This window comes from Microcaecilia unicolor, chromosome 3 (assembly GCF_901765095.1).
Source record: "Microcaecilia unicolor chromosome 3, aMicUni1.1, whole genome shotgun sequence".
Classification (NCBI taxonomy): Eukaryota; Metazoa; Chordata; class Amphibia; order Gymnophiona; family Siphonopidae; genus Microcaecilia; species Microcaecilia unicolor.
The window spans coordinates 458,038,860-458,052,187 of NC_044033.1; the positions used below are offsets into that span (position 1 = coordinate 458,038,860).

At 44.2% G+C, this 13,328-nt stretch overlaps 1 protein-coding gene across 4 annotated transcripts in view; it reads right to left on the minus strand.

Annotated features, from left to right (window-relative positions):
• Window positions 1-13,328, minus strand: part of ICK (intestinal cell kinase) — a 233,865-nt gene that overhangs the window by 140,597 nt on the left and 79,940 nt on the right. For all 4 annotated transcript variants that reach the window (XM_030198957.1, XM_030198958.1, XM_030198959.1 and 1 more), the window contains 4 exons: window positions 12,147-12,226; window positions 8,277-8,409; window positions 6,848-7,019; window positions 72-239 (listed from right to left, as the gene is read on the minus strand). In XM_030198957.1, coding sequence (XP_030054817.1) covers window positions 72-239; window positions 6,848-7,019; window positions 8,277-8,409; window positions 12,147-12,226 — 553 coding nt within the window. The remainder of the gene's footprint in view (window positions 1-71; window positions 240-6,847; window positions 7,020-8,276; window positions 8,410-12,146; window positions 12,227-13,328) is intronic.

Here is a 13,328-nt window from a genome sequence, read left to right on the forward strand (position 1 = left end):
GAACTACAGAAGCAGTAGACAAGACTGAACAAGATAAATAATTTTCTGAAGAAATTATAGTAAGCACATACCTGGACAGCCGTTGGGCGCTTTCTGGGGTCCCATTGGAGCAGGTCCCGCAGGAGCTGGATTGCCTCACTGCCTGCATTTGGGATTAAGGACTTAAGGTTGTTTGGAACACACTGAGGCCAATGGAAGGACATAGCACCTGAAAGTTGGTAGCCTTCAGGCCAGTCATTCTGAAACAAAAAATTAAGATCCTCATCAGTAGGACTCAACTTGTGAGATAAACTTCAGAGTCATAGCTGAGCAGTGGACAACATAGACAAAACTGTGAAAAACGACTGAAAGATGACCCACCAGTATAGCAAAACATATCAATAAAACCCTGCTTAAAGTGTGATTCCACAAAAATTGCTGATAGAATATTAATCCCATGCAGTAACTTACACGTTGCTTTTAAAAACAAATTTTCTATTCTAGTATGTGGAAAGTCCACTTTTAGACTGCTTTCTCTTCCTTTCCACCTTTTTTTTTTGCACAGATTTTTTTTTTTAAATTGACACTTTAACATTCTTAAAATGTTCCAAAAGGAGAAATTAGGGCCTACCTGCTAATTTTCTTTCCTTTAGCCCTTCTAGACCGGTCTAGACGCTGACGCTTGGGTTATGCTCACCTACTAGCAAATGGAGACTGAGAACACTAAAATTTTGAGACTTGGATGAGGAAGTGACATCACAAGGCTGAATGGCCGCCTTAGCTTTTAGCTCCTGCACTTCCCTGCAGCTAATTTGCAATATCTACTGATATCGGAACCCGATTTACTTTTGAATTGCATGGGGGGACTCGTGGTGAGCCAGAGATTGAGAATGAGTAGAAATCCCGGGTTGCAGAATCGGGAGGGCGAGCGCTGTTCGACGAGAAAGGTAGCGAAGGGCCTCTTAAGACACGTGTCGCATGCGCCCAGCAGTTCGTCGGGTTCAGATTCGGCCTCTTCTCAAGATGATGTAAGATGCCCGGCCCCTAAAAAAGGTATTCCGAAGGATCTGACTAAGTGCTTGGAGGAAATCAGAGCCAAAATCAAAGCATCTAGGATTGAGATCTTAGAGCATGTAGACTCTATTAGCATAGACCTCTGCGAATTAGGCGGTTGGGTTGAGGCTCTGGAGGAGCGCGCGGATGAGCAGGCTGAGAGATTCGCTGAGGTGGATACCCGACTCTTGCACTTCTCGGGACAAGCCAAGAAGCTGCAATATAAACTCGATGACCTGGAGAATCAGGGTCGGAGGCATAACCTCAGGTTCCGCGGGGTGCCAGAAAATGGAAATATGGAGAACGTCCCTGCAGTGGTCCGTGTGTTATGTATGAAAATTATGGGGGATTCCTTGGATGCTGAGGCTGTCGAGATTGACCATGCACACAGGGTGCTTGGGGCAACAAGAGACAATAGACATTGGGATACAATAGTGCGATTCTCCTCTTTTGCATTTAAAGATAAGCTATGGCTGAAAGCGCGCCAATTACCTTCCTTGGATTACAAAGAAACAAAGGTGACGGTTTTTCAGGACTTGTTGTTGTTTACCCTGGCCCAGAGGAGAGCCATGAAGCCAGTGTTAGAAATCCTGCAAAAAGAGAAAATTCGGTACAGATGGTCATTCCCTTTTGCACTTTGTTTTCACAGCAATGGGAAACAGGTCCGGTTCCGCAGGATCGCGGAGGCCTGGAAGTTCCTGCATGAGGCGGGTCTGGTGGCTACGGCAGCACCACTGGGTGACTTGGCTCCTTCAACGAGGGCACAGTTGCAGAAGTGGAAAAGGATTCCTCTGAAGGCTAAGAAGCAGAGAGCTCAGACATGACTTTGTTTTATTTGGTTTCTTTATTTGTTTGTGCTAGTTTCCCAGAAGTCACGTTTGCTATAGAAATGTTTTCTATATTTCCTTGGGTCAGTGGTCAAAGGGGGAAGAGGTGTGAAGAATGGGGTCCGATATATGGATAGATGATATTCATATTGCTATTTTAAGCGTGTGGGGGTGGGGGTGTGTGGATGGGGCGAATGTGAGTTGGGAGGGGGTCAGTTTAGCCTTGGGTGGGATCTTCCTGAGTTTCCCATTCAGGCCCTACGGGTGCTGTCTGGTGGGAGTATGAGTGATGAGTGGGTTGTGAGAGGAGGGGATGGGGGAGGAGGGGGGATTGGAGAGGGGGGGTTGGGGGTTCATCAGGGGGGGAGGGGGTTGAGTAGTATTAGTGCCTATCGGGGGCTTCCAGGATTAGTGTTTTGTTATATATGCTTGTTAGCTAAATGTTTGCTATTGCTAATGACCTAAAATTCTCGTCTGAACTCTCCACAAAAGTGCCAGAAGTTGTTTAAAGAATTGATACCTCTTAAACCACAAGTGGTATTTCTCCAGGAAACACATCTAAGAAGGGACCATAAAAAGTTTCTATACCATCCTCAATTTCCCCACGTTTTCTGTGACTCTGCGTTTGATGGGTATAAGAAAAGTGGGGGTGGCCATTTTACTTCATTCTTCCTTACAGTTCCGGGTGGAGAAAATGAAACAACATAGAGAGGGGAGATTTCTGCTGTTGAATGTGTTATTGGGGGATATGTCTGTTACATTGGCGTCGATTTATGCACCTAATTAAGTGCAGAACAGATTTTTCACCACCTTGGTGGGACATTTTCTTTCTTGTGTACCGGGGAAATTAATTGGGGGGGGGGACTTTAATGCTACGCAACACCAGGCCTTGGATCGATCAGGTCAGCCAACTGGGACTGATGTCACGATTTCTCAGGCTTTGAATAGGTTTGCTAGAAATTTGGGTATATTAGATGTTTGGCGTGTGTCGCACCCGGGGGTCTGAGACTCTTCGTTTTATTCTCATGATACTTATTCTCGGATTGATTATACTTTTGTTGATGCATCTCTGACCCATGCTGGATGGACATCAGATATTGGAACAGCTACATTGTCGGATCATGCGCCGGTCTGGGTTAGTTTTCCCTCGCTCGGTGGGGAGGAGAAGGAGAGAAGGTGGTCCTTGAATACTACTCTGTTAAAGGAACAGGAGATAATAGCTGGTTACAGACAGACTTTGAAAGACTACTTGGAGGTCAATGTAGATTCCGGACCCTCTCTGGTGGTGGTTTGGGATGCGCTTAAGGCGGTCACCAGGGGTTATTTTCTACAAAAGGCTAGTTTTAGGACTAGGCAGCAAAGGGCTGAGGTTGCGAAGTGTTTAACGCAATTGTCTCTTTTGTCTGAAAAACATAAATCTTCTCATTCTGTAAAAGTTTTGCAGGAAATTCAGACGTTGCGTTTAAGACTAGATCAGATATATTCAGATCAGCTGAAGTTCCTTACTGATCGGCAGAGTCATTCCAAATTTGTTTTTAGTAATAAACCGAGTAGGGCATTGGCGGTTAAATTGAGACAGTCCAGGGTTGATAGAACTATTCTGAAAATGCGGGATAGGGAGGGTAGGTTGGTGACCAATTCGAAGCAGTTACGGGAGCAATTTCAGTCGTATTACCAATCACTTTATTCTTCTGATACTGTGTCTGGTTTGGTAGAGGCTCAGGAATTTTTGTCGGCTTGGTCTTTCCCTACACTTACAGCAGGTCAGCGCTAGGCATTAGATGGGAGGGTTTCAGTGGAGGAAGTTGCTAAGGTGATCAAGGCCCATCCAACGGGAAAGTCGCCTGGTCTGGATGGGTTACCCAACGAATTTTATAAGGCCTTTAGGGGGGAATTGGCTTCTATTTTGACAGAAATTATTGAGATCTTAGTGGGGGATGAATTCAATGATGGAAGAATGGATAGCAGTTATACCCAAACCTGGTAAAGATGCGACTGAATGTGCCTCCTATCGTCCTGTTTCCATATTAAACTCTGATATAAAAATTTTAGCAAAGGTCTTGGCTAATTGATTGGCAAAAGTTATGCCGGATTTGATACACCCAGACCAGATGGGCTTTACTCCTTATAGACAGGCCATGGATAATGTTCTTAGAATGATCAATTTGCTCCATATTGTTAAGAAACGTAATCTTCCGGTTTGCTGGGGCTGGATGCAGAAAAGGCCTTTGACAGAGTTCATTGGCCTTTCATGTTCCAGGTGTTGGATAGTTTTGGAATTGGTTCCGGTTTTATCAGATGGATCCAGGCACTGTATACATCACCTAGGGCTTGTGTTAGGGTTAATGGAGGTAATTCTCCGATGTTTTCTCTGTCTCGTGGGACTCGACAAGGGTGCCCTTTATCACCGTTGCTTTTTGCATTGGTTATGGAACCTCTTGCCATGTACATTCGGTCAGACTCTAACATATCAGGTATTCAGGTGGGGAATAGGGACTATAAATTGGCCCTGTTTGCTGATGATGTGCTTCTCTCTTTAACTAAACCTTTGATTTCATTGCCAAATCTGATGAGAGGCATATCGTTGTATTCAGCAGTGTCAGGCTTCAAATTGAATGTAAGTAAGTCAGAGGCTCTTGCTATTGGAATACCTAGACAGGTTTTGGACTCGCTCCAGCAGTCCTTTTCTTTCAAATGGGTAATGGGGGGAATAGCCTACTTGGGGGTTACTATCACTCCTCACCCCACAGAGTTGTTCTTTTCCCAGATGGGGCATGCCCAAAGTGTGGTGCAGAGGGAGCTAATCTAGGATATATGTTTTGGAATTGTCCAGCAACACACACCTTCTGGGCCAGGCTTTTACACTGGATCTCTGGCATCTGGCAAACTGATTGGAGCCCTGAACCGGAGATGTTGTTTGGGAAGTTGAAGGTGCAAGGCCCCAACCCACTGGGTATGAGAGAATTTGCACTCCGAGCTATAATTATGGCTAAGCGAGCCATATTAACCGCCTGGCTGTCTAAGGAATCCCCCTCGGACCAATACTGGCAGGGGAGATGCTGCAGCTTCTGAGATTTGAAAGACTGGAAACAAATCAGCAGTCCCCCACTGGAGATCTTTGGTTTCAACGTAGGTGGGGCCCATTTTGGGAAACGCTAACCCCCACAGCCCGAGGACATTTATTAAATATGTGAATAAACGAGGACATAGGTAATGGTAACAAAATAACAACAGTCTGATCACTACCTCTAGGGAAGGAGGGATGGGATGATTCCCCGGGGGGGTGGGGGGGGGGGGAATTAAGGGGTGGATTGGGCGGGGAAGGGATATAAAGGGTAGGTTTCGGGGGGGGGGGGGAGTTATGAGGATTTAAAGTTTTACATGTAGTGTGATAAGATGAAATACAGGTTTGAATGCATATCGATGATTACTCAATGAATATATACTGTATGTACTGCATATTAAGTATCCTATATAAAAAAAAGTATCTCCAACGTTCTGAAGCTGACTCCGTGGCACTAAACCTTGAAGCATTCGTGCTCTCTGAATTGACGTCAGTACTTCCTGGTACGTCACACGCAAAAGCTGACCAACCAGAGGTGGGAGGGCGGACACAAAAGCTGACCAACCAGAGATGGGAGGGCGGACACAAAAGCTGACCAACTAGAGGTGGGAGAGTGGGCGCACAGCGGCGAATGGACCTGCACGCTGAGCGGAGGTTGGCCGGTTGGCGGAGGGCAAGGGAGTTGGCTGGTATCGTTAGGGGCAGGGGAGAAAGGAGCATCGCTGGGTGGCTGGAGGGGGGCAGAGGAGAGAGGAGCATTGCTGGGTGGCTGGAAGAGGGGGCAGGGGAAAGAAGAGCATCGGTGGGTGGCTGGAAGGGGGTCAAGGGAAAATGGAGAACCGCTGGGTGGCTGAAGGGGGGCAGAGGACAAAGGACAATCGCTGGGTGGATGGAGGGGGGGCAGGGGAGAGAGGAAAATCGCTGGGTGGCTGAAGGGGGGGCAGGGGAGAGAGGACAATCGATGTGTGGCTGGAGTGCGGGCAGGGGTGAGAGGAGAATCACTGGGTGGCTAGAGTGGGGGCAGGGGAGAAAGGAGCATCGCTGGGTGGCTAGAGGGGGGCAGGGGAGAGAGCAGCATCTCTGGGTGGCTGGAGGGTGGGCAGGGGAGAGGAGCATCGCTGGGTGGCTGGAAGGGGGGCAGGGGAGACAGGAGATTCGCTGGATGACTGGAATGGGGGCAGGGGAGAGAAGAGCATCACTGGGTGGAAGGGGGTCAAGGGAAAATGGAGAACCGCTGGGTGGCTGGAGGGGGGGCAGAGGACATAGGACAATCGCCGGGTGGATGGAGGGGGGGCAGGGGAGAGAGGACAATCGCTGGGTGGCTGGAGTGGGGGCAGGGGAGAGAGGAGAATCGCTGGGTGGCAGGAAGGGGGGGCAGGGGACAGAGCAGACATGCTCGCACCCAGCAGTCTCACTCTCTCTCTGTCACACACACACACTCGCACATTCATTCTCTCTCTCTCACACATAGTCACTCTCACACACACTCTCTCAAATATACACACTCAGACAAAAACCTTGCTAGCGCCCGTTTCATTTGTGTCAGAAACGGGCCTTATTTACTAGTAATACAATAAAAATCATTTAAACATAAACAATATATTCCCATCTGTAGCATTGTTCCTTTCATTGGTACAACTAATCAGAAGAGTCTAAGGACAAATGAGGTACACATTTCCTAGAAAACATGTCCAGAATAATTGCTCTTTAGTAGTTCTGCCAGCCCAAGTACCTCAGATTATGGGACTGTCTCTCTGTGTCAGGTGTCCAGTGCTGCGTGCGTCTGGTAGCGCTATACAAATGCTAATAATAATAATAATTATTATTATTATATATTAGGAGTTTATCCTTCTAATATATCTCCTTACAGCCCCTCAGAGAAGCATTCTCTGTTCATCAAATGAGAGAATCTAATTTCAGTCACCTTCTTTGGTGTTCCCAACACTTGGCAAATTTTGAATATTGTATCAATTTCACTGGAGCCAGGGAAGAGAGGCCTCAGTGTGTAGACCTCTGCCATGATACAGCCGATGGCCCAGGTATCAATAGGGGAGCTATAGTTTGTGGACCTCAGAAGAACCTCAGGAGCCCTGTACCTAAAAAAGACAGAGAGAAAACATGTTTTACAGTTGCATAGAAGTCTGAGCAACACCTAAATAGTAGAGGCAGATTCCTAAAATTCTTTCCTTTGAAAGGAAAGTCAAAGTCCTGTCCAAAGAAGAAAGGAAATGGTGGACAGTATATTTCACTTCCTTGAGCTCAGGATCCCATTAACAATCTGTAAGTAACTCTGAACAAAAGATGATGTACCACTCACTGCCACATACCTACCACCCTCCATTCCTGGGAGAGGAGGGAAGATTCATGTAGCAGGTTCTACCATTCATCTGACCAGTGATGACCATAGGATTGGTCTACAGCTCCAACACTAGGAATTTTGTTTATGACAAAATTAAAAGGCAATTCCTAGAACTAGACTAAAGCATTAAAATTTGGGGTAGTTTCAAGGTGCTCTTGGCTTCTTGTTTCTCCTCACCTCCTTACCCCTGTGATGAACATGGTTCTTCACCTGCCTGCACCACCCAGGTCAAAAACAGTGCAAGAAATAAAGAACTGTGACATCAAAGAGCAGTTAGAGGTAAGTCATACAATTCATAAGTGCATGGAGGAGCAGCCTGATGAACCCTGCGTTCCCTGGTTTTCAGCCCACTGCTCTATTCAACTCCCACCACTGCTGCTTGCAAACTTGGGCAAGTCGCTTAACCCTCCACACTGTCTTAGGTACAAACTTAAGAGCATAAGCCCTCGAGGGACAAGAAAATGTCTACTGTACTTCAATACCTGAATGTAACTCACCCTGAGTAACTACTAAAAATGGCATGAGGAAAATACAAATCCAGAATGTTGCTGCTGAAAAAGCTGAAAGTTCTCTACCCTGCCTCTTTACAGTAATGAGTGTCATCTTCTACTAACTGCTCGCTCACTTGCAGGAAAGAGCTCAGAGCCTGACCCAAGAGACAACCAGACCCAAAAGAAGATACAAACAAGCAAGGTGCAGCAATGTTTGCAAGGCAGCAGTGGGATAATGGTTCAATTTCTGTTTTCACCATGTCTGCAATTTACCCACACTTAACAGCAGGACTTTATTACTCTCAGTTTCATGGTAAGTCTTTGCATTGACTCTAAGCAAGTCACATAACCCTCCTATTGCCCCAGGTATAAAATAAGTACCTGTATGAAATATGTAAACCGCTTTGACTGTAACCACAGAAAGGCGGCATAGCAAGTCCCATGGATCTGCTATTCATGGATTTCAGACTTACATTTGTATTTCTATACAGGCTACAACTTACCATCTTGTAGACACGTAGTCCGTGTAAGGTGGTCGAGATCTAGTTTCTCGTGCCAGGCCAAAATCTGCTATTTTCACAAGCTCTGGCCCCATGCAAAGGAGGTTTTCAGGTTTTAGGTCTCTGTGAAAGAAACCTGTAATTCAAATACAACACCCATTTCAGAGGCAATCTCCAGCTGTTCCTCTGCCCCCTCAATTTTTAGAATACTCCTCTCTCCCCTCTGTGTCCAAAGGTGATTCCACAGTAAATCCTTCCTCCTAAAGCAGCTGCACACGTACAATCAACTCCCCAAATCCCTGGCCCACACATTTTCTGTCTGCTTTACATTTGTTTTGTTTCCCTGTCCCACAAAGGAACTTCCCAATAGTCAATACCAACTGACAAATATCACAAAAAATGAGGCCAATATTCAGAAGCACTTATGCAGTTGGTTGTGGCAGCTGTGTATGGGTTAAAAGAAAAAAAAAACAACTCAAGTGGGACTAGGTATAACACAGCTGTTTTATTTCACAAATAGCCAAAGTTATGAATTTAGAAAAAGACAACTGCATTGGGGCAGAGGCAGCATAACAACATAGGTTCTGCAGTGAAATTCAGTTGCTTAACATATACACCCCTTTTAAGCCATTAGTGCCATTGCCCTGAAGCACAGCAGGATTTCTCTACATGCGATCATGTAGGTGATCTTGTGAGGTTTATTAGCAAACAGCATTGAGGAGAATAAGATCTGTGGAGCAGCTTAAGCTAAGTTTTTTTTCTTCTTTTTCATTGGTACTGGATACGTGGAGGATCATGTTCGAAGGGACATCCAAGTCAGTTTGAAAATACATGAGATGAACATCCATGCACTGGAAAGGTCTAGTATGAACATCCATTTTACAAACTGAATGTCCAAGTTTTGAATGGGAGAAAACAAGGGATATAAATATGTCTGTGTAACAGCATTCTTAGAAAATTGCCACACAGACGTCCATGCAGAGCATAGGGTCAGCCTAGTGGTTGAAGAGGAAGAATGGCCTAATGGTTAGTGCAGCGGGTTTTGATCCTGGCTTCCTGGGTTTGATTCCCACTACAGCTCCTTGCGACCCAGGGAAATCACTTAGGGGCACATTTACAGAGCGGCGGTAAACCCAACACTGGCTTACCTCTCGTTCTTCTGGGACTACAGGCGGCCCAACACGGCTGCCAATGGTAATCCCATCCTGACCACACCCCATTTCCGAGGGAAAAAGAAACCCCCCAGAAATGGCTTGCACAGTAGTAACCCTGTGCTAATCAGGCATCGCTGCGCACTGCTCAGTTACCGCCAGGTTAGCGCACCCTCAATGGGTGGCAGTAAGGGCTCTCCGCTGCATGGCCATGTGGTAAGAGTTCTCTTACCGAATGGCCATGTGTGTCTGGAGGCTTTTTTACCCGCTGCGGTAAAAAGAGCCCTGGCGTGAGGAAAAACACTCCTGCAGCTAGCGCAGGGCCCTTTTCCTCACAGCTTGGTAAAAGGACCCCTTAACCCTCTATTGCCTCAGGTAAGAAATAAAAAGATTGTGAGACCTCTAGGGACAGAGCAAATACCTGCTTATGATGTGTGATTGTCCTCTGCCTTGAACTTGATGGTTAAGCGGAATATAAATGCCAGAATTAAACTCAATTAAATAAATTAAATTAGTGCAGTGGACTGCATGCCAAGGGACTCAGGTTCAAATTCCACTTTAACTCTTTGTTATTGTAATTGTGATCCTCCAGAAACAAAAACATACCTTCTGTATCTGAATGTGGTAACAGCGGTTAGCATATCTGAGTTTAAAAAAATGTCTGGACAAGTTCCTGGAGGAAAAGTCCACAGTCTGTTATTGAGATGGAAATGGGGGAAGCCACTGCTTGTCCCGGAATTGGTACCATGGAATATTGCTACTAATTAAGTTCCTGCCAGGTACTTGTGACCTGAATTGGCGATTATTGGAAGCAAGATACTGGGCTTGATGGACCACTGGTCTGACCCAGTATGGCTACTCTCATTGTCTTATGAATACACACCAATTTCAATAGCCTTCAGGATTGCAGGTGTCTTATATATTTAGATACAGTAAGTATTTTTCTGTTTCTGGAGGACTCACAATAAAAAAAAAAGAAAAAGAAGAAAAAGTTAAGTTGGATTTGAACCTGGGTAGTTTGGTTGTGAATACTGCACAATTCACAATGGACTCGAAGATGCACATGTTTCTCTAGGCATATGGTTCAATGGATTAATGATGTCACTTATTTTCAACCAAGAACTGATTAAGACATATATTACTGTTTACTGTGATATTATATTTATAATGTATTGTCTATATTGTTTTGAATTTCATTATGCATGTACACTTGTTCCCCTCTTAGATTTCATGATAATGCAGGGTATAAATATATGTTATTGTTATTATTATTATTATTATTGATTTATAGTCCACTGCACTAACCACTAGGTTACTCCTCAGACCTACTTTCTACTTTGTTAAGAATGTCCAAAATACCAGAAGCTGTTATATAGTCTGGTATCACCTTCCAGTTTATCTTTCAGGGAAGAGGGAAGGGGACAGCAACCACTGGGGGATTAAGTGGTGTAATGCCTTAATCCTTCCAGTGGACAGCTGCTCAATCAAAGCACCTTTCTGTAACCTGGATGTTTCAAGAACCAAGTCTAAATAAGGATGTCCTTCTTTTAAGACATGGATTTTTCTTCCCCCTTGGTAATCGCTGCTGGACATCCAGATTTCAGGACCTCCCAAAACACATCCCCTTACTATCTGAAAGTACAAGAATTACTCTCAACGATAAGCTTCTATCTTTAATGAAGGAAAAGACTTCAGAAGCTCTGCCTTCTCATTGCACAACGTATATAGAGAAAAGGCAGGTTGCTGTGTATCCCGTATAGATTACTCAACTGTAATTCTTGAATACACTATGAGCTCGTCATTTGGATTGCCTTCCATGGTGGAGGAGTGGCCCAGTGGTTAGGGTGGTGGACTTTGGTCCTGGGGAACTGAGGAACTGAGTTCAATTCCCACTTCAAGCACAGGCAGCTCCTTGTGACTCTGGGCAAGTCACTTAACCCTCCATTGCCCAATGTAAGCCGCATTGAGCCTGCCATGAGTGGGAAAGCGCGGGGTACAAATGTAACAATAAATAAATAAATAAAATTAGTCAAAACCCTCCGGTGGGGAGACTATTTCTGCCTACTAACCACTATAATCGTATAGACTGGAAAGCATTTTTGTAATACTTTTAAGCTTTTCGAGAGCAGTTTTGGCACTAGAAGGGCCCTTTAAATAATTAACTGACGTAAATCAGGCTATGTTCCTGATAGGCACACACTGACAGCATCTGTTTAAATACAGGCGCCATTTTTGATCTCACGCAGAGTCCTGCATATAAAATCAGACGGGTTCCAGATAAGGTAGGTTCAAGGATTAGCGTCTGCAATAGGCAAACCTTTAAACATCTTTCCAGATCCACTCTCAGAACATTGTATTTTTCTTGTTGTAGGAGATACCAGTAGTCGAGGGTTCAGCTCCTTAAGAAGCAGAAGCGAAACAGGGGCTCTCTGTAGAGCGTTCCCTTATATCTCAGCTACAATTCAGATAAGTGGTGATCCTACCTGATACAACATAATAACATACAGACACACTGTAGTGGTTAGGAGGCAGAAATATATGTCTCAATCAGTTCTTGGTTGAAAATAAGTGACATCATTAATCCATTGAACCATATGCCTGGAGAAACATATGCATCTTGAAGTCCTTCATGAACTGTGCATTATTCACTACCAAGCTATCCACTTTTTGCCTCTTTTCTCTTTCACTAAACATGCTACCACAAACTGATGAGAAAACTTACCATGCTTGTGAATAAATGCAAGGCCTTGGAGTATCTGATACATGATATTTCTAACTGTGGACTCAGGGAACAATTTATTTCTGTAAGATAAAAGAGAATAGTTACAAAGTATGCCAATACGATTTTTATTCCAGACCAGATTATGTGCCATCATATTCTTTACTGAAGGGCTAATACAAATAGTGATTGTAAAATGAGACTTTCTACATTGAATTGGAACATCCAGAACAAAATGACATGCCCACAGGTTCTTTGAAATCACTACATGCGCTTTCTGGCACATATCTTGTGCCTGCTGTTTTGCATGGATTGCCTTCCATGGTGGGTTTGATTCTATAACAGAATGCTTAGGTGAAAAATCAAAAAAGGTTTCTAGTTTAACACTTTTATAAAAGCAGCATAGGTGCCCAGTACCTGCCCTAATAGTGTGCAAATACCAATGAACAATTTTACAACTGCTGCAAAAAAGGTGCAAATTATGTATGCACTCTAGATGTGTACACGTATATTTTATGAAACATACTCACATATTGCAACACCACTACCGCTCCACTCAAATTATGCCTGGGGCTTTGTGCTCATTTGGGTCATGCAACTTAATTAAATCCCTTTTACACATGAAAAACAGCCTTAATTATTTAGAAAAGCTTTACAAAACTAATTTCCTATATTCCCAAGGAAATTCCACAAGTTCCCACAATATATACACGATAAAAAAAGAGAATGCGCACCTGGAATGGAGGTACTCCTAGATCTGTGCTGAAACTGAGTCACCTGAGTTACAGAATTTTTTTTTTTTTTAGCATTGCCATACTTAGACAGACCAAGTCCATCAAGCCCAGTATCCTGTTTCCAGAGTGACTAATCCAAGTCACAAGTACCTGGCAAGATCCCAAAAGAGTAAAACAGATTTTATGTTGCTTATCCTAGAAATAAGCAGTGGATTTTCCAAACTCCATCTTAATAATGGCTTACGGACTTTTCCTTTAGGAAATAATCCAAATCTTTTTTAACCCCTAAGCTAACTGCTTTTTTACCATATTCTCTGGAAACGAATTCTACAGTTTAATAACAAGCTGAGTGAAGAAACATTTTCTCCAATTTGTTTTGAATTTACTATTTAGTAGCTTCATTTGATGCACCCTAGTCCTAATATTTTTAGAAAGAATAAGCAAGTGATTC